Below are 27970 nucleotides of genomic sequence, written 5' to 3' on the forward strand. Positions count from 1 at the left end.
CGGGCGGGCTCGGCGGTCGCCGGGCTCCGGGGTGGCCGCTCGGAAGCGAAGGGGGAGGCGGCCGCGGGAGGGCGATCCCGCCGCGCACCGGTGCTGCGCGGGGAGCATCCCGCGGGGGTCGGGGGCGCCCGGGCTGGCGGGCGCGTCCCGCTCGCACCCGCCGCCGGCGGCGTGACCCGCTCCGAGCTCTCGGAGCGAGTGTTTGTGCGGGGCGGGCACCGGGCGGCCCAGCCCGCCGGCCCCGCCCCGGGCCGGGCTCCGCGCCGCGGGGCTGGGGAGCAGAGCCGCGCCGAGCCTGCCCACCGCCGGGCGAGCAGCGAGCGCGGCCGGGCCCCGGGACGGCGATCAGGTGGGTCGGGACGGGCCGGGACGGGCGGCGGGAGCCGCCGCTGCCGCTCGCTTCGGCCCCCGCAGCCCCGGGCGGGTCGGGGCGGGCCGGCGGGGCTCCCCCGGGGAGCGGGGGGGAGCGGGGGGCGCTGCACGGTGCCTCCGCGGCCGGGGTCCCGGGGACGGGGCATCCCCGCGGCACCCCGGCGGGGTTTACTGTGTCGTTACCGGGGATGTGGCTCGCTCGGAGAGCTTCGCTCCGGTTCGTTCTAGGAAGCACAGCCCGCACCGTTTTGTTAAAGAAGGCGGCGAAAAAAAAAAAAAAAAAGTCTTTCGGCCGTGTCTCTTTCCCAGACTGTAAAGTTGCAGCGCTTAAGCTGTATTTTATTAAGAAAGCGCCGAAACTTCATCCAGCCAATAAACTGGGAAGTAAACTTAAACCAAATGCTCAAACGTAGTGTAGAGAAAATTTTTAACACATCCTGAATGGTTGCCGTTTGCACGGAGTCCCAGGGTAGGTGCGGGGAGAGGCTCCTCAAAGCCTTGCTTCCTCTGTGTTAAACAAAGGCTCACAAGTCACACTTTGAATCTTGCCATTGAAAAAATAGCTCAGCATCTTTTAAGAATTTTTTTTTTTTTTCACTGAACACAGTTTTGTTTCAAATTGCTATGCTTTCTTACAGGTAACGTTTTCTTTTTTGGTTTCCCGTCTTGTTGGTATTTTGTGGTTACATTCATCGCTTTGACTCTTTCATGAGAATTGATGGGAACGCTGGGTATGGTTTGTAGTTAGCCTGGGCGAGGCGTGTTAGCAGGAATGACTTTCCACTGACTCAAAGCTCTTCGGATGGCATGTGGTGGTGGTAGCTCACCTTCAGTGCAGGCTTTGGTACTGAGCTCTCTCTACTTAGATTTGAATTTAGTATGTTCAGTGTTTTCCAGTTCTGAAAATCATAAAGGAAACCTTTCCAAAGTGTCACGGGAGCGCAGGAGAGGCTGCCCTGGACCAGGCCCGTGGTCTGACGGACGCGGTGTCCTGGCAGCAGCCCAGGCCACTAGTGAACAGTGAGGGAAGGGTGCAGGGAGATTTATTTTACTTTTGTGACTCCTACTGAGCGTTAGAAATCTGTGGCTCTCCTAGTGGCTACGAATGTGTGATTGTCAAATGTTCCTTTACTGTTAATTTTTGAGAAGTGTTTTCTTGGACATTTCCTTAGGAGTCTTTCATGTTTAAATGTTTGCCTTTGGTGTGAGTAATATTTCTCTGGTGTTCACAAAGGTGTTGAAGCTGCCTCATTTCCCTAATTTGCTTTGTCAAAGTGTGGTTTAACTTCCTGACAGGCAGGCCATCAGCAGGAAAGGGGAAGCCCGACATCTCTCCAGTCTTATTTTTGTGCCATTTTCTTTCCTTTTCCTAGGATGGAGACCATATGGTTCTCTTGCTGGCCACTTCCTTAGAGGCACAGAGTTGTGAGCGTTAGTTTAATTCTTACCCAGCTGGGTCTGTAATTTTATAGTTTTAAGACTGGTGGCATAGCACATGAGACAAAAATATCGGCAATATAGTTAGTTGTGGGCACTGATTACAGTGGATGCTCTACAGCAAAAAGTATGTTTTGGAATGAGAACTCCTTAAACCTGCACATAGGGAGTGGTGGGGACACGCCAAAGGCAGGGTGGTGGTTGGGAGTATCCAGAATTCCCGAGCAGGAAGCCCTGTGAACGGCTCCGGGGTCTCAGCTCGGGGGTCTCACTGGCTCTCCCTGTTGGGTGTCTTTGAGGTGCCTCCTGGGGAAGATCAGTGTGTCTGGCCGGGCTGCGGAGCAGCACCCGCGGAGTGGAGCGGGCGCTGGCGTGCTGGAGACCGGGCGGGCTCCTTGGGCTCTGGGGAGGACGGCGGGCCGCTGCCGTTGCCTCTGCAGGCTCTGCAGCCATCTGCAGCACGTCTGCTGTCAGCTCTGCTTCCTGTTTACACTGCACTTCGGTTTGGAGCGGGCTCTCACACAGCCCTGCTGTCCGGGGGCACGGCGGCACCTGGGGGCTCAGCTTTCCGGGGTCATCGTGGGGAAGAAAGGCAGGAGCCCCTTTCCTGGCCCGTGTCACTGTGGTGCCCTGATGACACGTGTGTTTTTTTCTGTGGAGTACCAGCCTTGTGTGGCTGTAGGCAGCCTTCATGGGCAACAGATTTCTGCGGGGTGTGAGCTCAGTGATGCTCGTTCGGGTTTTGGACCTAGCAGCTGTAAGATGGAGGTGAACCCTTAACTGACAGTCCCAGGAAAAGCTTCTCTGCGGGCAGGTTACTGAAACTCCCAGCGCACCAACTCTGGCAGCGCTTGGTTCTGCTGACAGCCAGGGCCCGCTCGCTCTGTTGCTTGCTCTAGCAGGTAGGATGCTTTCCACTGAGCTCCTCATTGCAGCTGAGGGGATGCTGTTGCATGGCCTGCTGTGTTTTGAAATGCCAGCAGGAAAATTGAACAAATTGATGACTCTTAGCGCTCAAGTGATCCCCACCCCCTCTCCCTGGAAGAGGACTTTTATGGTAATCACAGCAGTGATACACAGGATCTTCCTGGTGGCCCGCTGGGGCCCTCCTTCATGTCTGTGGGATTTTCTCTGTCCTTGGCTTGCATGAGGTTGTGCTGGAAGAGCCCTCAGTCCATCCGCAGCCTCAGGAGCGAGGCAGGAGCGTGAACCTCTTCACCCCTGCCTCACCTTTCGTGTGAGAAAGTTTCCACAAAGAAAGTGTTTATGGAAAACTGGGGACTGGCTGGCTGGCCTGAAGAAAAGCCGAACTTCTTAATTGGACAAACAGCTTCATTATTTCTTGTAATCGCTCAGTAAGGAAACCGTTTCTCCTTCAGTGCTCAGTATCCCTGGTCAGCACCCGCTGTTCTTGGATTGCTCGTGCCCACCGTGGAGCACCCAGCTTGCTCTGGCAAGGGGGGGTGTGAGTGACCTTTGCGGTTCTGCTCGGTGTTTGACTCCAGAGTGCGAGCTGCTACACCTCATTCCTTAGGGGGCTTTGACTATTTCTGCTGAAATAGGTGCAGTTTCGATGGTCAAACTGGAAAAATTCAGAGAGAACTTGACAATGTTTTGCCTGGTGATGTCATGAAAACAAATGTAAGCATTTCGCTCTGGTTAAAAAAAAGAAAAAAAGGACAGCTATGACAATAGATAACAGCTGCATCTAGGAAAGGGAAAAGGCTGGTTGTTAGGGGGCAGAGGAACTTTACCAGTATTATTTAATCTTCACGTGACTCCCAGGCGTTTAGGATCACTTTCAAAGGACAGGGCATTCGGGTGTGAGGGCTGAGTCTGCAGGAGAAGGGGTTCAGCTGCACGTGCTTTGCTGGGCTCGGTGGGCTCGGGCCCGCGGCAGACGGCGGCTCTGCTCCCCGGGGAGCTCTGCGGCCGCTCGGCGGGGAGGAGCTGGCGCTGCCCGCGAAGCTGCTGTCCCGTTGCTAGGCCTTGTCCGTTCAGAAGCGGTGGGTCTTTAGCTACAACTGGAAGGAAAAATGCTCCATTCTGCGGAGATGTAGTTGCTGAGAAAAGTCCTTGGTCTTTGTTCCTTCTCTTCCTTCCGTTTTGCACTGGTTTTGCCAGGTGTAAAATACAATTGTCAGCAGTTTACAGGGAGGGGGAGCGTCGGTTTTCCTGTTGAAGAAAATATCAAGGGTCTGATTGTGAAAGGAAAGGGGAAATTGATGAATGCCACATGGCTTCCACCTTCCTGTATTTCATCCTAGCAGAATTGCCTCTGCTGAGTGACTCACTGTGTGTCTGTTGGTATTTGCTAAATGGGAGAACAGTTTTAACAAATGGTTCTGCCCTTACTGAACAGGAGCCCACTGAGAGGATAATATTACTCTGCGAGGAATCAGAAAGACATGTCCATTAGGGCTAAAATCAAGAGTTATTTAGAAATGTTTTCACACAGAATCCAAATAGCAATGGAATAAAAATCCTGAAATTTATGTTCTTGCTCGTAGTGTCTTGTTCACTTTGGCTTTATTTGGCCTGTGGTCATCTGACTGTTAACTCATGTCGTTTTTTATTTGCCTCTGAATATATTACCGTAGGTTGTCCTAGGCTTGCAAGTTGCAGAGGTCTTTTTATGTAAAGTATTTCAAACTTTTCAAATACAAAAAAAAAAAATTCTTAAATCAGCACCATGGATAAATATTAACTCCAGACGTTTCTGATCGGTGTCATCGCTGGATGAAAGTTTATGTTTATGCCAACGTGCCCAGTGCCAGTTCTGTTCAGGAATATCAATTATCTTTCAGCACCAACCTGGTGGCTGATGCCAAGGACATAATCTTAACCGCTTCCTAACTTAGTTTTGAACATCTGAGCTGTAAGCCAGAGGAATGTGCTGTGCCTAACCTGGAGCTGTTAGCAGCCTCCGATGTCATAAATCCAGGGAGCGGAGAAGCCGGTGCAGGTGACTGGACAGCTGGAGCTGTTTTCCCTAGGCAGGAGGGGCAGAGGGACCTCTGAATAGCTCAAGGAAATGCTCGGTGGTGTTGGAACGGCTGCGGATCTGCTTCCCTAGTGCTTCCTTCAGCACATGTTACACTTGACCCTGCCAGTACTAAACGCCAATAGGAGTCAAGTCATTGTCCCCAGTGGCAGATTAAACTGCTTGGCCATTGTTGAGAGTCCAAGATTTTCCTCTCTCACCCTGTTTAAATGACTGCTTGGATGTGCAGCCAAAGTAAACATGAGCTAATAAAAAATGCAGAGATAACATAAGGACTAGCTGTTGTGGATCCAACAGGCATGCTGTAGCACAAGGATGTGTGAGGTTTGCTTGCATCTTTTCTGCTTTAGTTTTGAACCTTAATAACCTGGAAAAGAGGTGATACGGTATAACGTCCTTCCTGCCGTGATGGGGGAGCTGGATTTATGTGTGTCCTTTGAATAAGGGAGGGGTCTGCCAGGCTGCGGGGGTCTCGCGCCTGCCTTGCAGGGTAGAGTGCACAAACCCCAGGCTTGGCCCTTCCTCGCTTGAGAGCTGGAAGTGCCGTGGCAGTCCATGCAGCCTCGGAATGCCTTCCTCTATTTCCCCACGGTCCAGTTCCTTGTTGGCAATAAATGCGTTTTCAGTTGACTTTTTACTTTTTCATTTACTCAGTACACAGCCTGTGAGTGAAGGCTGTTGTGGTGAGATAACAGTGAGATCTGTAGTCTGCAGGGGGTTGTAAAGAGGTGAGGCATCTATGTGGCTGTCAGGAGTGCCTAAACTTATGGTAAAGGAAAGAATGAGATCGGGAGGGGATCAAAAAAATCTTTCTGTGTGTGAAGCCACGGTGGAGCGGTAGGGGTTGGGTTGTCCCTGTATTCCTGTGAGGCGGTGCCGTGGGGTGCTGTGTTAGGGTATAAAAGCTGCCGAAGCGAATAGCAGGAGAGGTACTGGAGTTGTTTGGATTTACAACTGGTTTAAGTGCTTGTGTGCTGCTCGCATACAGCATCGCTGTGTGGCTGAGGATGGCTGACCTTTGCAGTGGCTCTCTGCTTTCCCCTTGCAGGGCTGGCAGGCCCATGGCTCTGGTGGGATGGGGTGCTCCCGCACTCTGTCCTCCAGCCTTGTCTGTGGCAGGATGGCAAGTGGTGATAAAAGGTTCTTGAGAAACTGAGGGCTGAGAGCGTGATATGACATTAAAAGTTTAAAGGCTGCTGGGCAATAATTACATAAATGATGCAGACAAGTCCAGATCTAGGAACAGTTTTTCCTCTTTCATCCCAAGCCAGTCATGGCTCATGCTGACAGCACACCTGGAAATGAGGTAACTGAATACTCTGCCCACACTGTTCAGATTTGCTGGGGCTTGGGCACAGGCACAGCATCTGTTTTCTCTGCTCCTGGGCAACCTTTGTTCTCCTGCGGCCCAGAAGTCTCGCTGATGAAAAGAGACAAGACAGGGCGCTTCTCTTCCTTTCTCGGGAAGGACGCTCCTAAGCCACCCGTGGTGTGACTTTCCTCAGAAATGCCCTTTCCAGATGCGGAGATCTTGCTGCTGTTGGAGCGTGAGGCGGAAATACTTCCAGCGCTGCCTGAACATGTTATTTAGGTCAGTTGCAAGGAAGATGGCAACATGAATCAGAAAGGGAGTTGGAAGAGGAGGAAAGTCATTTGACAGCACCTTGATATCCCCTGCCAGTGCAGGATTTTTCTCTGCCAGCACAGAAGCAGCTGGAGATCACATTCTTTGCTTTCCGTGCTCTCTGTACGCTCCTGTAACTGAGTAGCTGGACTGGAAATGATAGAGAAGGCTGCAGACAAAAGCCTTGCCTTTATCACTCTGCATCAGTGTACCTATTTCCTGGTGTATGAACTAATCTGTCTGAAACAGAGAGACAGGGCAAGGTCTCCTCCTTATCCCTCTGGAAAACAAGATACATCAGAATAATTGCTCTAAGTGCGTCTATTTGGGGTGAATGAGTCTCCAGAAGATGCTTTTGTGGAGGCAGAGTCATCACATTTTTGTGGCGACGGCTCGCTGGCGGAGCACTGGCTGAAGTCGCTGGGATGATTTTCCCACCAGGTAACGGGCAGGCGGTGCCTGGGGCCCGGCGGCAGCACCCGGGAGCTGAGGGGTGCTCGGGGTGAAGCAGAGCCAACAGCCGGGGTGCGCTGCGCCGGCTCTTGGGCCGAAGGGATCTCAGCGATGGTGGGAAACCTCCGAAGAACGTCCCCTTGGGCAGGGCTTTGCCGAGCACTCTGCTTCCCTTCCCAGAGGAAGCAGCCTGAATTTACCCGTAGAGACCTGTAGGCTAAAACAAATTATTCTTACGCAGTAGAAAACATTGAGACCAACCTTAACTGATGAAGCAATTTGCCAGCTTTTAGCCTCAAGGTCCCTAGTCCCTCAGGGCTTTCCAGCGTAATGACTTGGGTTGGTTTCCCAGAAAGATTCCCTTGGATATGTGCTGTTGGCAATGCTCTGGCTCATTACTGGCCATTTTATTTTTCCAAGAGCCAGCTCTTGCTAGCTTCGTTCTCACAGTATTGTTTTCTTTCTAGAAGAAGCTTTTGCTGGCTCTCCTAAACTATCACATGGGAATTGCTTACTAGCTTAGATTTATTTTTTTTTGTTTTGACCCAAAGCTGCGCTTCGCTCCCCTCTGTAACACTGCCAACATCATTTCCAGTCTCTTTTAAGCATATGTTTTGCAATAATATCTAAACTCTTGGCTCCAAATAACTGCCTTACAGAGAGATTAGTATCCTTTAACAAAGGAATTGAGAGGCAAATAGTGAGAACAAAAGCAGGGTCTTGAGATCCTGTAAGACTGTCCTGACCTTTCCCGAAGGCCTCAGCCTAGACTTCAGCGTTTATCTCACGGATGGCAGAAATCAGGGTGGACTTTAGTGTGCACAGTCCTCTGCCCAGTCTCCGTGTTTGCGCTGCACATTGTTGCCATCTGGGCTTGACTGGACTATTCTTACGATCTCCAGGGAGCCTTCTCTAGCAGAGCTCATCTCTGATGGAAGTCCTCTTTGGCTGACCTTGCACGGGGGCTAGTATTAGCAGGGTGGATTTTTGAGATGTGACAGCAGCATTCTTCGTAGGAAGAAAACTGTCTTGGGAAATGTTTTATCCTGGCTGGGAAAGAAGGTCTGCCACTTGCCAGCTGCGTTCCCCAGGTGTCCAGCTAGGTACATGGTATTAAACTAGGGAGTGAGTCAACATTAACATTTTAAAAATGTCAGGAGAAGGTGCTACAGGGTTGCAGAGGCCTTCAGAACCCGGCTGAAAAATTGCTTTTGCTTTAGATGCGAGAACTAGGGGTAGAGGTGGGAAGGAAGTTGTGCAGGGCCGCTCGGGACTTGGCAGCCGTGCCGGGAGCACGCCCCGGATCTTCTGAGGTTCAAAAGCTCCTCCTTGGTTCAGCGCGTGTCTGGGAGGCTGTGTCTGATCCGCAGAAATAAAGACCGGTGGTTACAGAATTGGCACCTTCAGAAGTGACATTTCTCTCCTAATTAGCACATTGCTCAATTTGGGTTGCAGGTGAGCTGAGTTCCAGTTGCTCTGAGCATTTTTATGAGTTTGTTGCTTGCTAGTGCATAATATACGAGTGCACAAAATAGCCCCAGGATTAAATGTATTTGCTTTTGTCGAGTCTTTAGCTACAGAGTTTGGGGGCAGAATAGCAGAAGCTATTGTGTAGAAGTGTAAAGCTGGTGCTCTGATGAACGCTAAACAAACTATCTTACACTTCACATTTCTAGCCTCATTGATTCTTCCTTCCTACTGCAGCAGTATCACCGATTTGGAGGTTGCAAATTGCAATTAAATTTATGCAAAATGGCTTTGGGGCAACTTCTGCTTGGGAATCTTTGTTTTTGTCCTTGTGAATATAAAACCTGATGCACCAGACTAAAATAATGCCATCAGAATGCATTTTTTAGAAACGTTTCCTAATCCCTCTGAATTGTGATTCTTGAAATTTGTATTCCAATGTCTTCTGCCACACAGGCAGAACGAGGGCTCTGAGTGGTATGAATAACTGCTCTTGGCAGCAATATTTACCAAAGTAGTAGCTCAGTTGCATCCTGTATGTTCTGACCTGCCTGAGTCACAGGTCGTCCATTTGTACCAGCTGCTGTGTCCCAGAGAATTTCCTGCGTTGCTTTTTAAAGATTTATGTATGCAGGGACAAAAAATAGATCAGAAGACTTGTGTACACCGTGAAGATCCTTTCCTGCTGTTATGTGCTGCATAGCCACCTTTTCCTCCAAGCTCCTTCCAGCTGGCCTCGTCTCTCCGTGCCATTGCGAGGTTTTACCTTTATTTGCATGAGTGAGCCTGGGGTCGTGGTGGTCTCTGCTGCTCGTCTGTGGTAGGACGGGCACCTGAGGTGTGTTGAGCCTGGGGCTGAGAGTCGGAATTGAAGGGACCTGGCTGACAAGTGGCCGTTTGCAGAGGGAGGCGAGAGGCGGGCGTCGGGTCCCAACACAAGGCAGAACCTTCCCCCGAACCTGCTGCTCGGCGCTGGCTTTGCCTGAAATGATGAGACGGGTGGGTGCCCAGCGTCCCTGGAAGTGAGGCCAAGATACAGGCTGCCAAATACACAACCAGGGCAGAACAGACCGACCACCTGCCAACCTCTGTTCGGAGGCTGCCGCCGCTCCGGCTCGCTCGCGGGGTCCCCGGGGTGCGCGGCCGGTCCCGTGGCGGTCCCTGGGGGAGGGTGTTCCCCGGCGCTCACAGGCCCCTGCTCCCCTCCGAACCACACCGCTGTGCGCCTGACACTCGTGAGGGGTTGCTGAGCGCCGAACCTGTGGCACCCCTTCGTCCCCTGCTCCCTCCTGCCCGTCCCCGTCCGTCATTCGTTGAGTCTCGCTCTTTCCTTGGCCTTTTGCACTCCCCAGCCGTGCACCATTTGGAGCTCGCTTGAGGCTACTTTCGATACCGACTCCCAGGAGAATCTGTGCGACGGTCCCGCAGAGGCCCCGCTCCACGCTGTCCCCTTGCAGCTTTGTCCCTCTGTCTCCCAGGCTCGGGGACTCCTGCAGCCGCCTCCGGCTCAGCTGGCCGGCCCTAGCTCAGCCACTCTTGAGAAATCTTAGTGGAGGGTTAGACCTGGCAGATGGAGGCTGTTACCTCATTCCACAAAAATGCTTTGTTATTGAGAAAATGGAAACTGTCTGAGGTTTGGGAGCTGAATAGAGTCATTGGTGTCTGTTTTAACCGCAGTTTGGTGGTGACTGCTGAAAGTTCCCCTCGCTGAGCATTCCCTTTCCCTACACCCATAATCTTCGAGTCATCGGAGAGCTGCAGTGATTTAACTCATTAGCTGAGCAAATGCCGAATACTGTTGCCTACTCTGCAGAAACCTTGTTAAAACCTCAGTGTCTTCCAGCAAACTAAAAAAGGCTAGCCAGTAAATAACCCTTTGCAAACTATTGGCCAGAAGAGTGATCCCTGTGGATACTAAGCCAAATTTGACTCTTTATTTACAGTCTCAGCTATGCCTCCTGTTTACTTGATTTTTTAGAAACTGTATTATGATTGTGCAGGAACCTCTTGGAGAGAAAAGGCGTGCACGGAAGCTTATGTTTCGTAATTCTTTAACACAGGTATCTGAATCCCAGTTCTGAAGAGAAATTTCTTTTCATCCGTGATTTTTAAAAGTAGATTTCAGCACTGGGGATTTAGGAGCATAGGAGAAGTAGTTCAATCCCTATTTTTAGTCTTTGCAGGCTGTTTTTTGTATTGCTGTGAATAATGACTTGGGTTAGTGCAGAAGAGCATTAACCTAAATACTTGTTTTAGTTCACAGATATTTGTATGCATTTGTGAAACTGAGGCATCTGATACCTCCTGCTAAGAACATTGCATAAGCATTATTCACCAAGCACCCTACTGGAGCTGGGAGCAGCAGTGTTAGCTTTTTGGAAATAAAATGAACACTTCATTTATGTATTTTTAAACTAATGAATCTTAACAGGCCAAATGAATGTCTTCCAGCTGCTACAGATGGTTTTTACATGACTAAATATTTTGGTGCCTAGAAAAACCTAGAATATTGGAACCACAGGTATTAAATATTTAACTGTGACCCTGGGATGTAAATATGACCTTGATATTTTGAATTTGCTTCCCCAAATTTCCAGTGTTCACTTAGAAATTCATCATTTAATACGGTTCTGATCTTGTTATCTGGGAAAAAGCGTGACTCCTTGACACCTTCTCCAAATTTCTTTAAATATCAGAGTGGGTTTCAGTAACAGGAATTTGCTTAACTGGAGAAATAATTCCAGCTGTTCCAGGCAGAACCCAGGGTTAGTATTTTAGTTGCAATGAACTGTTTCCGTTCTAGATCCCTGCTTTCTGTGGGTTTGCAGTGTAACCATAAAAGCCCTTTCCAGGCTGAGCTCTGCCTCCTGAGGTCTTTGGGAGGTTTTTTAATATAAAATGCAAATTGTAAAAACAATTAGCAGTTGATTTTCAGACTGTGTTTTACCAGTTGAGAGCCCATTCTGGACATGTGTTGTTCCTGTAACTGTAAAGCAACCTTATTTCTTGAATGATCCGAGCCCACAGGATTTCCCCCATGTCAGGGTATCAGAGGTTGGGTAATTTCTGTTGTAGTTCTGTGTGGCTGCGGTTCACGCCGTTTTCCACTAAAACAGCGTGTACGCTAGCTCAGTACTGCTGCTGAAAACTGTCTGGTTTTTAAGGCTCTTCTAAGGAAACAGAAGCAATTGAATAATAAAATGTCGATCTGAAAGGCCTAACTTCTGCATGGTTGAAGACAAGAATTCCTCTCCTGAGGTCCACATCTGATGGCAGTACTCCTGGATATTGCTTAGGATGTGAAGAATGTGAGGAAAGAACAGGATCCACTTTTTTTCTTGCTGAACTTAGAGTGCAAGGACTACTTTTGTCAGCATCGTGATCCCACGTACTAGCCTAAACTGCTGACTGTGGCCAGGCTTTTGACCTCACCTTGGAATTCCACTGCCCTCATGTAGGGAAAACGTGGCTTTGTCTGTTCTTAAGAACTAACACGGTTCGAACTGGTGCGTAGCTCCTGGTGCTGCGCTACTCCAGTACCTCCTTCCAGCTCGGCACGCTCGCTTGTAAGCCCAGAGTTTAAATAGTAGGAGTGACTAGCAAAGGCATGGTGTTACTTGGTCGAAAGATCTGCAGTCTGGATTAACTGTCCCTTGCAACGGCGCGGTGCTGTGTCTGTCCGTCACAGACCTTAAAGATCACGTCCCCTTCTGTCCTTTTTCCCCGGCTTCTTGCAGAGTTCAGTTTGTGGAACCTGTTTGGACGTAGGTCTGTAACCTGCGTTCGTGGGTGTCAGAGTTTCCAGGCTGACAGGGGTATGTGCTGCATCTCAGAAGGAGAAGATGGACGGGGACTCGAACCTTGGTTCCATTTTTAGTTCTGCCAGGCTTGCCTTGTGCCAAAACCCTCCGAGGTGCTAATCCCAGGAGGGAGATAAAATAACTCCCTGCCCTACAGGTATTATACGGGTAAATAATGTTTTTGCTGGTGACAGCTGTTAGGGAACTGAGGAAGCAACAATCCTATGAGAGGTGTGGGATGTCAGCCCTGTGGAAACTGAGCGCTCTTGCATTTATGGTCTTGCACAGGACCGTCATGTGTATTTGCATTATTTGCAGGAGGGAGTCAGGGAGCTAAACTGCTTTTCAAGTGAAGAAACTAATCTTTAGTTTGTGTCCTTAAATGTGGATCAGTTATTCTCATCTGCTTCTTTTCTCAGCACGTGGAAATTTTCGAATAGGAAAGTCAGCATTTAAATTTTAAGACATTTCAGTGGCTACTTTTAACTCAGCGAACGCTTTGTATGAAGAAAATTGCTGCGGTGCCTAACTCAGAGGGTTCTGGAGTATGTAGAGTAAAAGTGGAACTTACTAAAGAGTCATTAATAGCGAAAAGTACACAGTGTGTTGCGTGTAACTCAGCCAAGAGAAGTTTTAATTCTAGTATTTCTCAACCCTATGCAAACATCGTGTAACTCACAGGAAGATTAAATCTGGCCCATTGGGCTTGTTTAGAAGTTTTGGATGTGTTGCTCTTGGAGAGCCCAAAGAGCCGTGTGAGGAAAATCACAAATGCACTTGAGGCTGGTGGAGGCGTTGGGCCGTATGCGCAGACCGTATCGTGCTGCGTGCGCTGTCGAACAGTGACTCAGCCAAGGAGTGGTGAAGTAAGTGCTCTGGGATCCTTGATAGCTTTGAGTTTTAATTTTAGAAGACACAGAGCAGAACTTTGAATAAGAGTGGGAGAGGGCAGTCCAGAGTCTTGGAATGGCCGGGCCCCGGGTAGATCCTGCTGTTGGAGTAACGCTGACCCTTCACGGTGGAAATCGGTGAGCTCTGCTGCTCGCCTCATTAGCACCTGACTTGGTAAGTCAGGCTAATTCCGATGTTCATTAGCTTCTCACTTTCTTTTAGGAGTTTTGCTTGTTACATTTTGGGGTTTTTTTCTGTCATTGTGATATTGAGAAATAGAAAGGGTTTGGAAGTGAAATATATCTACACAAAATTGGAATTTTTACGTGCCTTACGAAAATTTAGAGTAACTTGAATTGTAAGTGTCGGATTCCCAGTCACAAGTAATGACATTTAAACCTCTGTAGGAAATGCAATCCCTGTGCTGATGTCACCCTCTGGTTTATGATGGGACTGCCTTTGTTTCTGGGCAAGCACTCGGGTGTTTTGCTAGTGAAGTGATGATTTACTAGCGGGAGCCTCTTGCCAGTCGCACCTGCTCGAACCGTCTGCGGTGTGAGTCACCGGGAGAGCCACGGCCGCTGGGGCTGGGGCTTTGCTGCTCCGCCACGTTCAGCAATGCAAGGTAACAGAGAACTGGGCTGGAGGGTTTGGTTCGGGGGGTTGCCAGTTTGGGACAAATAGCTTGTAAAGAGAGCATTTCTGTTCTGGCCGGTTAGAAGAGAGGGAGGGTCACTGGGGCATTGGTGGTGTCTCGTTGCAGTGAAGCCCGTCGTCCTCGAGCTGCCTGAGCACGCAAACAGCTTTGGAAAAATCTCGCAGTCCGTCAGAGAGCGGGTTGCTGTGGCCTCCTTCAGTGAACGACTGTGGAGCATCTTCTCTGCCGCAGAGAAGCGGGGCACTGCTTCACATCTGCTGCCTCAGGGGCTGGAGCATCAGCTCTTCTTAGTCTTTACCTGAAAGTCATCGTGAGAGTACCTCTGTTAGTTAAAATTCTGGCCTTCTGGTTCCTTCTTAGTCTGTGACAAATCTGCTTCACGTGGGTTCCCTTGTAAATCTCAGATCTGAATGAGAGAATGAGGTTCTGTAAATGAGCCACAGACCTGGATCAGGGGCTCTCTAATACTGTTGTTGCTTTTCTGTTCACATGGGGTTTTTTTCTGTAAAGGAGCAGTTTTCCTCTCCTTGTGAGTTTTTAGCACAGTGGGCACACGTGGGGTGCCGTGCTGCTGGTGAGATGGTCAGAGACAGGCACGGCCCTGGGCAGGGGCGTAGCTCTTGGAAACTCGGTGTGTAGCTGCGTGACATAAAGGCGTTCATGAATTTTGTGAGCATTTGTGCCCCTCAAAATAGCTGTTTCCACTTAGTCTTTTGGATGTGGCACGGGTTTTCCCTTTCATGGGTACCACCAAAGGCTCTCTCCAGCGTGGCATGACAGAAGTTGGAAAGCGTGTTGCATCTTCTGGATTTCTTTTCAGTGCTTGCAAGGAGTTCTCAGAGATTTTACGTGAAGTATGTGACAGCTACAACTGATGGCTTCTGTTATTTAAAATGTGCAGTACTTCACTTCTAAAAGTGACTCTTAAGAGTAATTTTTAAAGGAGAAATGCTTTAACATTTCCACGTTGGCCGGGCAGTGGCTACAAGAAGAGGTTGTCTTCCTCTCTCGATGCCCCGTCTGTCCCCGCTCTGTCTCTCCCGGGCTGGGCTGGGCTGTCCTTGCAGAGCCCTGCCTTGTTTCAGGAGGGCTGCAGCTGGCACACACAGCATCTCCCCAGTAACCAATTATCTTAGTTTTGTTTCGGACCACAGGCAAGCAGTTCTCGACACAGTAACCCGAGACAATTTGTCTTTGCCAGAATTCAGCCCTTCCCCAGATTTAGAAGCTGCTCACATGCTGGGGCTCCAGAGCTGTCATTGCCTTCGCTTGCAAGGGACACCAGCAGCTGTAGAAAGTACTTTAGACTGAGACTGTCCAGACCTCTGGTGCAAGAGCCAGCACAGGTGGAGAGGCCCGTGGTCAGTGATCGGGGCAGCGGGAGACACGAGTGTCATTGCAGTGTCTCCCCCGTCACCTTCCTGGCTTTCTCTTGACTCTGTTGATGTTGCTGATTTGGGGGTGGAGGGCCCCAAAAGGCACAAAACTGCCGGGGTTACAAAGAGGGTTACCTTCCTCAGTCAGCTGATCTGCTTGTGTGCAAGAAACCAACGGCAAATGCTCGTGTTTGGGAGACAAAGAATCCTATCAGAAAAGGGAATATTTTGACCAAATTTGGAGAAAAAATTCACTTTGCCCTTTAAGTAATAGGCTTGCATTAAATAAAACATGCCTGGTTTATATGTCTTTTCCTGCTACTGTAAGTCAAAATTGCTTTGTTTATTAAAAAAAAAAAATAATATTGCAGTTGAGCAGAATCAGCACCAGAGCTGCCAGGCTTTCTGGAGAGGAGAGCTGAGGAGGGTTTGGGCTCGGGCTGTGCAGGTTTGCTTTGAGTCCGTGAGCACAGACGATGCGCCCGCCCTGCAGCCCGTCCGCGGGCGCACGTGTGTCCTTGTTCGGAAGCAAGCTTGAAGCAGCCCCTCGGTTGCCTTTGTGTGCAAAATAGAGGTATAATCTCATAAGTACCTTATATTCAGGGACTACAAAAAGCTTTGTAAGCACCAACTTAAATTAGGTGTCACCTCAGAAATAAGAATGGCTTCGTCCTCAATTTAAAAAAAAAACAGCTGCCTCCAAGGGAAAGAAAAGCGAAAACTGCAGCATTAAGGCTGGACTTGTAAGAGCACTTCAGGGAAATAGAGCGGAATTCCATTATTTTGCTGTGACATCTATACTGAGATGTACAGACCCCAAGAATTAGCAGCTAGAGCAGTCGGATTATTTTTTCTGCATGTAGGCTGTGATGTCTGCTTGAATTGCAAGATTCGTGCGTGCAGGGCAGATCGAAGATGAAGGTAAGTTGGCCTCAGTGTGCAGTTTGCGTTTCCTGTCACGGTGCATGTTTGAGTTCTAGTGTACTGGCTGTGACCTTGCTTTCACGGGGCAAAGAGATTTTGAAACGCTACTGCAGAGCCCTGGGTCTGTGCCGCTGGGTAAGCAGTTAGGCATTTCCATACGGCCGTGGGCCAGCTTTCTGGGGTACGTGGGCATAAATCAATTCTGTCCAAAATTAAACTTTCATTGCTAGATTATAATACTCACAACATGCTTATTCTTTGGGAATCCCTTTTTTTTCCTGTGATAGCCAGGGCATTCTAAAGATCTCGCTGGGTTTCTGGAAGGTTTAGGACATCCTAGGCTCTGTGCAACGGTTCTGTCTCTTGATTTCGGGGCACGGATGCGTTTTCCCCGTTGCTCTTTGTGGTGATACGTTTGCTTCTGGAGAATACTGGCTTCATGCAGGTGTCCTGTACCTCCTGCTCCTCCGATCGCCCCGAAGCTCCTGTGATCGGTCACACGCCCTGAAGCTTGGCGCCACCGTCTTTCTGCCTATTATGGTCACCGTGGCCATGTGGCAGCTGCTGCCCGGCAGCCGGTTCCGAGCTGCTTGGTGCAGGCTGTTGGCTCCTGCCCAGGGCAGGGGAAGGTTCCTGCAACGTGGGGCTTGGGCAAGGCTGCCTCTTCTCCCAAGCCTCTTCAGAGACTGGCCAGAATCTCTTCCAGCACATTTTTGAGCCTCAGCTTTCTTAATCATCTGGTAAAAGGGACTTCATTTGGCTGAGGAGAGGTTCCTGAGGTGTTCGTATCTTCCTCCTCTGCTCTTGGACCTCCTCCCTCAGTTCTCTGTTTGAATCATGGCAGGTCCAAACCGCCCAAATGGTTTCAATTCCTGACTTCCTGTTGAGTGTGCAGAATTTCCTTACTTTGTATACGTTTTGAGTAAGATTAGCAGCTGATCTCTTGAGCAAACATTTGGTTCTTGAGCAAACATTCGGTTTTAATGTCAGCGGAACGGCACAGGCTGCTTGTGCTGAATGTGTCCGAGCAGCTCCGCTGCTGGCAGCTGCACCCTTGGTCCCAGCTGCCCTCTGCAGAGGGAGGATTTCGTTCAGAACCTGAAATAGTTAATTAACCCCTACAGGAGTTCAGTAATAAATTTTAAACTCTGAAGTCATTCCCTCCTTTCTTCCTGGGCAGTTTTTCTTTTTATGGTTGCATAATAGGGACTCTTAAGCTTCTTTCTCTGGCCCTGGTAGAATTAACTTTCCCCAAAGAAAATAAATCTAGAGCAAGGGCTGAAATGTCTGTTGCCTTTCTCCGTCCCAGCCTGCACGCTGCTGTGCCTCCGCTGGGGTTTTGGAAGGTGAGTAGACACGGGATTGGCATTTCTCACCGGTGGCGTTTGAGCACATCTTCTGCTTCTCTTCTTCCAAACCACATATCTTCATGCTCACCGCCCAGATGCTTCAGCTCACAGGTGGATTCAGGGCACCTGCTCGGATAGGAAGGATGTGGAGAGGCAAGGGACAGAAGTAGCTGAAAACCAAATGCAAAGCAAGGTCTCTGCCACAAGAAATTACAGTTTGAATCTCAGATGGGCAAACCCGCCTGGTTTTCCACTGCAGCATGGAAAATTGGATTTCCCTGCAACTGTGGCCTCATTAAAAAGAGATTCTTTCTTTAAAGGGTAGAGAAGGGACAAAAGTCCCAGTGTGCACAAACACTGGCGTGGAGCTTTGTCCCTTTACCTTGTATGGGGATGCTGCCTTCTGAGAGCCTGACTTATTAGCAGCAGGTTTTCCTTTCACATCGGAAAAGTTTTGCTTTATGTTTCCTTATCTTAGGAGAAAGAATAAGGAATTTAGTACTAGAGGAAAAAGGTCCATGAACTTGCTGGTGTTATGAAACCAGAGCAAAGTTTGGGAGTTCCGTAGGACCCTGCACTTCCCGACAGCCCTGCGCCCCCCGTCCGCAGGCACAGCTGCCCTCGGCCGGGGCTGCCGAGGGTTCTTGCAGCCCCAGCGCTGTCCCCGGGAGCGTCTGCGAGCACGTCGGGGCAGAACTGTTTCCGTGTGCAGGCAGCCGACTCTGCGCATGGTCTCGCTGAGGTTTATTGGCCTTCCTGAGGGACCTGGCCAATCATTTGTGGTAATTCAGAAATTTAATTTAAACTTAAAAAAATCATTGCTGCTTTCCAGACTCAGCAGGTACTTGGACCAGGCGTCAGTGGTCGTTTTCCTCCCAGAATCAGCGTTAATGGTGTTACAAGGAAGCATGAACGTGAGCCTGGCCTCCTGGAGATGCGTCCTGGCACCTCCTCCTCTGTAGAATTATGCTGGTACAGGAGATAAATGCTAGCATGCCTGTTGTGCCATGTCACTAATGTGTAAAGTGATAAAGGTGCTTCCTGTCTCAGCTGGGTGTCAGCCTGCTCTTTGGGGAAGAGCAACCGCTGACTGCACTTACCGGAGTCGGGCATTTTCAGGAAGCTGCCCCTGGCTGAGCAAGGGTGACTGACAGCACTTACCTCATCCGAAATGGAGGGTGTTTCCTTAGAACTGAGACAGCCATTTGGCTAAATCTGTTGCGTTTGGAGTTGGTCTGCCTGTGCTTGGGGATTTCCCTGCGCTGCGACTCGCTCAGTGGAGCTTGATGTGTGGCCTTACACCCCGCGGACTCTGAGACCCAAATTTTCCCTCCATGCTGGAGAAATGGCCTCGAGCGTCCTCCTGTTGTGCCGGGGGGGAGCTGCCAGGAGAGGCCCGTGTGCTGATGGTCCCTGCAGGGACTCTGCTCCGCGCTGCGCCAGAGCCCCCCGAGCAGCCCTTGGTGCTGGAGATCTCCGAGGTGTCGGGGGAGGCGGGGGCCGGAGGCAGCGCGGAGGGGAGGTCTGGGGGCAGGGGGTGCCTCGGGGGTGCTGCGAGCAGGCGGGTGAGGTGTGCTGCAGCCCCTGAGGGTGCTGGTGCGGGCTGGGTCACCCCGATGAAACACTCAGCCCCTTTCTGGCAAGCTGCCCCCGGCTTCTCCCCGAAAGCAGGGTCCCCTTTAACGGGGGGTGGGGACGCTGTTCCCCCTGTGCCAGGTCTAAAGCTGCGCTCGTGGGTTTGGGTACAGAGAGAGGCAGCAGCGTGCGGAGCTGTGGGAAACCCGTGTGGTGCCCTGTGGGGCCGGACCCCCGAGAGCCTGGGCCCCCGAGAGCCTGGGCCCCGCGCTGTGACCTGGAGTGGAGCCGCGGGAGCGGGGTCGGGAAGCGCGGACCGAAAATGTTCCCGGCCTGGCGGGGGGTTGGAGCTGCTCCTCAGCAAGCAGCTGGTTCCCCTTTTAGGGTCGATGGCAGGCAGAAACAATTTCACGCAGATTCCAGGACCCGTAACGGTTCTGGAAAGCCAACGGGAACAAAAAGCGTTCTTCTCCTCCTCTGACCTTGGAGCGCGTGGAGAACCGTCTTCCAAAGCCTCGTCCCCGGACGGTTTCGTCCTTACATGGGGAACGCCGGCCCGTCCCAGCGCGGCCGAGCTGCCGCCTGGGCACGTCTCCAGGGGGGAGCAGCCGCCACGCGAGCTGTGCCCAGGGCAGCCCGGGGAGATGGGAACGGGCAGGGACCTGCGGGCGCTCAGAGGCAGGTCTGTTCCTGTGTCCTGGGAAGATTAAGTGTTTCCCTAGGAATAGCCTTACGGGTTGCTCTAGGATCGCTTCGTGGAGCAGCTGGTCGTGACCTGACAACGAACAACAAACTGGTGTGAAGTTACACGGGGTTGTAGGTTCGCCCCGTACGTGAGACCTCACGCTGGAGGAGTTTGTTGTGGCAGGAATTGTCTCCAAAGGCCGGTTAAACCCCTCAGTGGCTGTGTGCAGCAGGAAGCCTGGCCCTGGACAGTCTGCACCGGCTCCTTTGCATAAGAGCTCCCTGGTTTATAGGCACTAAAATTAATGTAATGATCTCCTGGGGCTGTTGCTAAGCCATCTGCTGTGTTGCTGCGGACAATGACACGGGGTGGTGGTGGGTGCATGTTACTCTCTAATTAGAAAGTGGGCTCTGCTGGGCGTCCTTGACAAATTGCTGACCTTTCTCATACGTGAAGCTATTCCGAGCTCTGTTCCAGACTGATCAGATTTGCATCCCCGAGCACTCTAAATGTTGTTTGTGAGAGGAGCTCTTGTTCCCAAAGCTGTTTGTCATGGGCACAGGAGAGGAACTGAACTTCCTTTCCTCCGTGAGCACGGCTATATCTGTCAAAGGGAAAGGGTAGGCACCTGGCAGGCATATATCTGTTGTTTATTTTTGCCCTCAGGCAGCCAGCGAGGCAGCTGAGAGAAACCCCCCCATCCCACCCCAGTGCCCCCGCGTACGCGGGACCCGCCTCAGGAGACCCGGCGCCCCGGGGGCCGCCGCCAGGTGGTAACGGGCGCGGAAAGGCTCCCGGGGTTTCAGGGTGACACCGTGGTTGGTACTCGAAGGCTGGTGGTGCCCGCAGCCTCGCACACGGCTGATGTTTACGGGGTGGCGCAGTGTGAGCACTTGCTGATTAGCACACATAGTGGCTGCCTGTGTTGCGCCTTCTAAATCCGAGCCTCAGTTAAAGGTTTTTTTAATGCATTTTAGAATGCGTTGAGACTCCGCCTTTTTTCTTCATGAGCGGGGACAATTTCCAGGTTTCTCATTACAATCACAGTAAGAACTGCGGGCTTTTGTACTGTTTCTTTTGTCCCACCTTCCTCTTCCCTGCGCACTCGGTCTCCGGCAGCGCCGTGTCCTCGGGGGTGAAGATGCAGAGTTTGCTTTGGCGTTGCACAGGGCTTTGACACCCCTGCCCAGCGCTGCGTGTGAGACCAGAACAAAGAGAGCAAACAGCTTATCTAATACAAATAACCCTGAGCAAACTTCCTGGGCCTGTTCTTTCTTCTGGGGAAAAGGCAGCGTGGAGGCTGTTCTCGGAGCGGTCTCGGCCACGCGATGTTCCCGGGCCTTGCTCCGCTGTCGGCCCGTGCCTCTGCCAGCCCCCGCGGCCCGGGGAGCAGGAGCTGGGCTGGCCCAGCGGGCCACGGCCAGGCTCTGGGGAGAAGCTCCTCAGAGCAGAGGCAGGCGTGGCGCGCGCTTTAGGGGTTTCCTCAGCAGATGGTTTTCAGAGGGTTTGTGTGGTTTTCGCTTCCCCCCTCTGCGGCGTTGCTCAGCGCTGCGGGCTCCTGCCCCGGCCGGCACAGGGCGACCTGCGGGTCCCAGTGCGCTGCCAGGAGCCCGGGGGACAAACAGCATTCGGGATTGAAATGTTCCTGTCCCGTCGCTATTTTTTTCGCTCCCCGTTGTGCTCACAGCGACCCCTCAGCCGCCCCAGGGGAGTGGGGCTGGCTCTGCCCATGCCATGGCCCGAGCTCTTGCTGCAGAGCTGCTGCTCGGGGGGCCCCGGGGTGCCTGTGGGGGTGGGCACGGCACGGGCCCCGGGCGGCAACTCCTGCCCCGCGGGGTCCAGGGGTGGGAGCGCCCCAACTGTCCTTGGCGGGGCTCATCCTGCCCCCGCGGCGTCGGGACGTGCTGCCCCTCGTTCGGGGACCAGGCGCACGGCGGGCAGGGCCAGCGGCGCCGGGAGGCCGAGTCGCTGTCACCGGTGAATCCCGAGGCTTCTCCATTCGAGTTGTTTTTCCTTCCCTCGTGTTTCCCAGCGTCCTCTGACCCCGTGTTACAGGACCACAGAGATAAAGCGCAGCCCGCTGAGCAAACATGGCAGCTCTGGCGGTGCCCTGGCTCCCAGGGTAGGAGCGCTCGTTTATTACAGACACACCTTGGAAAGTTCCCTTCAGCAGGGCTGCGAGGAGGAGGAGGGTTAGAAGCTGATTTTCGCTCTTCGCCGGAGAGAAAGGTCCCGCGTGGCTTCAGGGAGCGAAGGCAAGTGGGGTGGCAAAGGAGGAGGCGGTGGCTGAGGAGCAGCCAGGAGCTGCGCGGGGTGCTGGGGGGCACAGGAGCTGCTGCCCGGCCGGGCGAGCGCCGCCGGGGTGCCCAGAGCGGGGGGTGCTGGGGGCCGGCCCCGGCCGGGGCAGGGCTGGGGCAGCGGGTTCCGTCTGGTGCCCTGGCACCCGCCTGGCTCCCCTGCACAGAGCTCGCCGAGCGCCTGTCCCGTCTCCAGTAACAGACTGGGAACTGCCCAGCCTGGCGCAGGCAGCGAGTCTGGGGCAGCCGCTGGGCTCCGGGGCTCGGCGGGCGGGTGGCCCCAGCCCCGCGCAGTCACAGGGACGCGCCGTGGAGCCGGGGCTGGGGGCACGGGGCGGTCAGCGGGGCAGGCAGTGGCCGGGGCGGCAGCTGGGTAGCGAGAGCATCTGAAAAGGGACTTTGTTCCCCCTCTCTTGGTCACGTAGCCATGTGGGAACACTAGATTTATTCACCGGCAGCCCTATCGCGCATACCAGGCTTGACAACAGCTGGGAGCTGTGTGGCTTGACCAAGAATAGCCCCGGGGAGCTCGCTGCCCTGAGCCGGAGCTGTCTGGGTCGGCTCCTGCCCCGGAGGGAGGCTGGCGGTGAGCTCCTGCCCCATTAAACGCCGAACTGGAGATCGAGCCCTCACAGCTCTTCTGAAGTGGGTGGGATCCCGAGGAAAGCTGCAGCGTGCGGCGCTTTGCCGCTGACGGCTCAGATGTAATTCCATGGGCTTGTCTGCACTTGATAGCAACCTGCGTTAGAGAAGGGTGTGATTCTGCAAGTGGAAAACTCCATATTTAGGAATAACCAGGTTAAACCAAACAGAAGGAAGATACTCTTCTCCTGGTCAGTGCTCCAAAGAAAGCAAAATCATTCCACACACCTCTTGTCTGAGAGGAGACGGGGGGCAGCCAGGGGTGTCCAACCTGCATGTGAAACCCCAAGGCCGCTACTGCTGGTAAAGCCCCCCCCCCCCAGCACCTCTTCCCCGAGGAGTGCTTGTGGCTGGAACAACATGTGCAAAACAGTTTGCTGGGACGTGGCTTCACAGCCGGGCACGGTGTGGGGTGCCCGATTTCTGCTTCCCTGGGGAGCAGCTGCTTTAAAGTTCTGGAGAAGCTCCAGAGGCTGGAGCGCTGGCAGCCCCGGCGGGCTCAGGCCGTGGGGAGGAATCTCGCTGGCGGGGGCTGCCGGGGTCTCTGCGGCGCTGCCGCAAGGTGACAGGGGCTGTGCACCCGCGCCGTGTGTGCGTGGTCCCGTTCTCGGTGCCAAATCAAAACTTTTCATGCAAAATAATTCTCTCTTTTGGTCAACCTTTAACACTTTGCTGCCCGCCAAGGATGCAGACGGCGAGAAGCTCAGCTGCCTGCTGGCGTGTCTGGGTTACTCTGAGGGGTGCCCCGGCGCCCCCCCTCTTTGAACTGGAGCACAAACCTGAAGCAAGACTCGTCGCAGGCCCACGGGCTGTTTCGGCAGCGCGTGCGGCCCCAGCGGGTGCGGCAGCTCGGGTCTGTGCCCTGCCCGGGGGGTTCCTGGGCGGGGGGAGCATGGCCCAGGGGGTGGCGGGGCCCTGCCGGGGCGTCCCTTAAGCGGCTGCTGAGCCGGTGTCTCTCAGCAGGTGAGGGAGGCCCCCAGACCGGCACCATGACCGAGTGCTTCGACTGCGACAACTGCAAGGAGTCCCTGTACGGGCGCAAGTACATCCAGATGGACAACGGCCCGTACTGCATCCCCTGCTACGACGCCCACTTTGCCAACACCTGCGACGAGTGCAAAGAGCTGATCGGCCACGACTGCAGAGTGAGTACGGCACCCCGCGGCCGGGCAGGGCGGCTCCCGGGGCGGCCGGGCCCCCCCTCACCTCTGCTGTCCTCCCCAGGAGCTGTACTACGAGGATCGCCATTACCACGAGCACTGCTTCCGCTGCTTCCGCTGTGACCGCTCCCTGGCCGACGAGCCCTTCACCTGCCAAGGCGAGGAGCTGCTCTGCAACGACTGCTACTGCAGCGAGTTCTCCTCCAAATGCATTGCCTGTGAGAAGACAGTCATGCCAGGTAGGAGCGGGCAGGCTCGAGCACGGCGGGTTGTTCCTGGTCCCGGCGGCGGGGCTGCAGGGTCCAGCACTAGGGCAGCAAGGAAGAGCTGAATTTCTGCTCTCCTGCCTCACCGGCACTGCCTAGAGCGGGTCGGGCGCGTTGCTTGTCTGGCAGAACAGCAGGATCCAGAGCTGCAGTCACCACAGCAGCCCTGTCTGTTCCCCTTTTTCATGGGGAAGGAGCTGGGGAGGAGATAACAAAAGGTTTCCTGGGCATTTTCTGGTGTGTGCTGACAAGAAGGGAAGGAATGATTGAAGGCGTGTGAGCGTCTCTGGAGATGGCCCGAGGCAAAGGAGTGTCTCTGCTTGGCCATTCTGGCACTGGCTTCAGATGTAGGTTACGACAGGCGTCGGTGCTGGGCGCGTGTTCCCGCAGCCCTTCCCTGGCAGCGGTGGGGGGACCCTGGGGCAGGGTGGGGAGGGGAGGGCAGGCACAGAGCCGGGGGTGCAGCTTGTGCTGCGCGGCCTCCCGTGTCCCCGCGTGTCCTGCGCCCTCCGGTCACAGCCACCGGCTCTCTCCGCAGGATCCCGTAAGCTGGAGTACAACGGACAGACCTGGCACGAGCACTGCTTCATCTGCAGCAGCTGCCAGCAGCCCATCGGGTCACGATCCTTCATCCCAGACAAGAAGGATTATTACTGTGTCCCCTGTTACGAGAGCAAGTTCGCTCCTCGCTGCACTCGTTGCAAAAAGGTACGTCTGGACGGCCCGGAGCCCCCGCGGCCTCTGCCCCAGGACGTGTTTGCTCCTCGCTCCTCCAGCAGAGAAGGGTCCAGGCGCCGGCGCCCCGGCTCGCTGCCGCGTCCCGTTTCCCCGTGCCCGCTGTCACAGCCTGTGCTCTCCCCGCAGACCCTGACCAAGGGAGGAGTGACCTACCGCGACGAGCCGTGGCACAAGGAGTGTTTCGTCTGCACGGGCTGCAAGACCCCCCTGGCCGGGCAGCAGTTCACCTCCCAGGACGACAACCCCTACTGCATCAAGTGCTTTGGGAACCTCTATGCCAAGAAGTGCAGTGCCTGCACGAAGCCCATCACAGGTGGGTTGTGGAGGGCTTTGCGGGGTGGGGCCCGGGGTGCTCCTGCCCACCACCCCCCCGCAGTGCTCGGGTGTCTCCAGGCACTTCAGGCCTCCCCAGGAGAGTCGCTGGGTGGTACAAGGTGCCCTCAGGCACGTCCCCCGCAGAAACAACTGCAGCCGCCTCCCGAGGCACCCCCTGAGAGAGGAGCTCTCTGTGCCAGTGCTCCGGGGGCCACTCGTGCCCCTTCCTCTGCACCTTTCAGAGCGGCAACCTGTGCCCCTGGGAGGAACTCCCTCTGCCTGGGGGAGAAGGCTCCCGAAATGACCCCTCATGATCTCCTGTCTCCAGCTTGCCTTGTCTGGGACAGGCTGCCATGTCCTGAGGAGGGGTTGCTGACAGACAGGGAAGGCCAGAGGCTTCCAGCCGCAGCCGGAGCAGCAGCGGCTGCAGAGGGGTCCAGACTAGGGCGGGGGAAACCGGGGGTCCTCTGCAGAAACCCCTGAGAGGTTCTGGCCTCCTTCCTGTCCTCCCCCTCTGGACCTTTCCCTTTGCCACTCTGTCTCTCGCTGCTGGGAAGGCAGAAAAAGCCCTGACTCAGCTGGTGACTCAGGGGATGACTCTGGCTGAGGACAGGGCAGCTCCCGGGCACCCCCCTTCCTGTCTGGGCCTTATCAGTTTGTCGCAGTCCCGGGGAGAAGGGGGTCACAGCCCACGAGTCCGGCCGCTGCCAGCAGAGGAAACGAGCTGCCTGCTGTGATATAGCGCTGCCACGGTGCAGCTCCACTCCGTGCTCCTCCCCGGGGAGAAAATGGTGATTCTGGTCCGAGGGTCTCAACACTGCAAAATCTGGTGTGAAATCGGTTTGGTCCTCTCCCCGCAACGAGCGGAGATTCGTATTTCAGACGTGTTCGATACAGGGGGGTGTTTGGGTGCCGCAGCGCAGCGCTGCGTGTGAAGACCTGACTGGGAGATGAACAGGCCAAGACTTGGTCTGCGTGGAGCTCATCCCAGTTTCCCCAGGGTTCCAACTCTCTGTCCCTCCCACAGGCTTTGGCGGGGGTAAATACGTCTCCTTTGAGGACCGTCACTGGCACCACAATTGCTTTAACTGCGCCCGCTGCAGCACCTCGCTGGTCGGGAAAGGCTTCATCCCTGACAACGATGAGATCCTGTGCCGCGACTGCAGCAGCGACCTATGAGGCTCCGAGGGCGCCGCGGGGCAGGGGCTTTCTCTACCCTTCAGGGCCTTTGTGCCAGACGCCCCGACAACACTCCAGGGGCAGGGCACAAGGCACAGGAGCTGGGGGCTGACCCCGAACCGCGGTGTGGTCAGGGGGTTCCTGTGCCCCTCCCTGAAGGCTAGAGTACGCTACGCTATGGCTCTGTGCAGAGTCAAAGCTAAATAAATTTGAAAAAGGAGCTTCAAGACCCCCCATTATTTACTCTTCCCTTTTGCTTCCTGTCTGACCAGGCACGAGCTGAGCACAGGGCCCCGGCTGAGCAGAGGGCAGCAGCAGCAGCTTCAGTGTTGGGCTGCTGGATCTGCCCGCTGGCAGCATTTGCTCCCCCTGGCACAGCGCTGGCTCTTCTCTTCCCCGAGTGCTTCCCCCGCTCCGTGTGACACAGGGCAGCAGCTCCCGGGCGCGTGGCGGGCGCCTTCGCAGCGCAGCCTGGCCGGCGCCGCTGGCCCGCGGCCACCCGGGCACGCTCTGCGCGTGCGGGAGGTCTGGGGACGCCGGGCTGGAGCGCGGCCGGGGGACGAGCAGGTGCCCTGCCAGAGCGGACCCACCCCCGGGTCTCTGCGGCCACCTCGCCGTGCGCAGGCCGGGCCCTTACTCCGCGGAGGTGCTCTCGCTCCGTGGGGGGGAGCAGGTCGGATCGCTCGCAGGTTCGGGGCGTTCTGCCCCCGCCACCTCCCCGCCCCGTCCCCGGCCGCCTGTGCCGCCATCTCCCGCTGCCTCAGCGCTCTCTGGGCTGGAGCCGGGGGGTCCTGCCGCGCTGGTGGTGCCGCCCTGGGCTGCGCCCGGCTGAGAGCACCAAGGGGCTTATTCCTGCTCCGTCCCTCTCACGGGTAGCCCTGGGACGGGGGCACAGGTAACACCGAAGGGCTCCCGTTAATTCGGGGAGGGGGGCGTCGCCCACAGGCTGTGGCTGCCGGGAGGTCTGCAGGAGCTCGGAGATCGGCCGCGGGGCACTCGGGGTGTCCGTGGCCTGATCCTGCCAGGGCTGAGCGTCCCCCACCCTGCCGGGCCGAGAGCGGCGCCTGCCCCCAGCTCGTCCCTCGCTCTGTCCCACACGAGAGGCAAAGCCAAGGTGGCACCTGGGCTGCCCTAGGGAGGGGCTTGGCATCTCCACGTGCCTGCGTTGGCCCTGACTGTGCAGGGTAGGACACCTGGAGCCATCCAGGCTCACACGGGGGCTTGAGCCGTCCTCGCCTGGCGGCTGAGCTGGCTCTGGGCCCCCCACGGCCCCTCTGCGGTGAGGTGCTCGTGCCTGCCTTGTCCCCACCTCCCTTTTGCTTCTGTCTCGCTGGGGCACTCACGCTGACCCTGCTTTCTTGCTTAGACACCCACGTGCTTTTCTGGAAGCATCTTGGGGGTTTTTTTTTTTCCTTTTGTACTCTTTTGTTATGAATATCTGTCATTTTGTAACCAAACTGCAGGCTGAAGGGGCTAGCTCCCCCCCCCCCCCGGCTTCACTTAGGAACAGAAAATGTTATGCATGTTGAAGTGTTATTAACTCTGTATGCAGATCCTTGTTGAACGCTCATTTGAAAGCTTTGATGCAGGCAAATCAGAGTGCGTGTGATTGTTATTCTGAGGAGCTTGGAGCAGTCTCTAGAAGGAAGTGTCCTAAACCTCAGCCTCCTGTGTATTTCCTACGGCTTTATATAATAAACCGTTTTAGTGCCGCTCGCTCTCCTGTGTTTCTGGGACAGCAGGCAGGGGCAGAGCGCC

At 54.3% G+C, this 27970-nt stretch overlaps 1 protein-coding gene across 5 annotated transcripts; it reads left to right on the forward strand.

The window, feature by feature from the left end:
• The first annotated feature begins 218 nt into the window (after positions 1–218).
• On the forward strand, positions 219–27924 carry FHL3 (four and a half LIM domains 3). 5 transcript variants are annotated; one of them, XM_074925997.1, is made up of 6 exons: positions 219–349; positions 23518–23699; positions 23779–23953; positions 24519–24688; positions 24845–25031; positions 26061–27924. In XM_074925997.1, exons 2-6 carry the CDS (start codon positions 23544–23546, stop codon positions 26210–26212), a joined length of 840 nt encoding a protein of 279 aa, XP_074782098.1. In that variant the 5' UTR covers positions 219–349; positions 23518–23543; the 3' UTR covers positions 26213–27924. The 5 variants fall into 5 exon arrangements, with proteins under 5 accessions (XP_074782098.1, XP_074782097.1, XP_074782100.1 ...); XM_074925996.1 differs by lacking the exon at positions 219–349 and adding an exon at positions 13486–13673; XM_074925999.1 differs by lacking the exon at positions 219–349 and adding an exon at positions 15493–16003.
• The last annotated feature ends 46 nt before the right edge of the window (positions 27925–27970 follow it).

This window comes from Athene noctua, chromosome 24 (assembly GCF_965140245.1).
Source record: "Athene noctua chromosome 24, bAthNoc1.hap1.1, whole genome shotgun sequence".
Classification (NCBI taxonomy): Eukaryota; Metazoa; Chordata; class Aves; order Strigiformes; family Strigidae; genus Athene; species Athene noctua.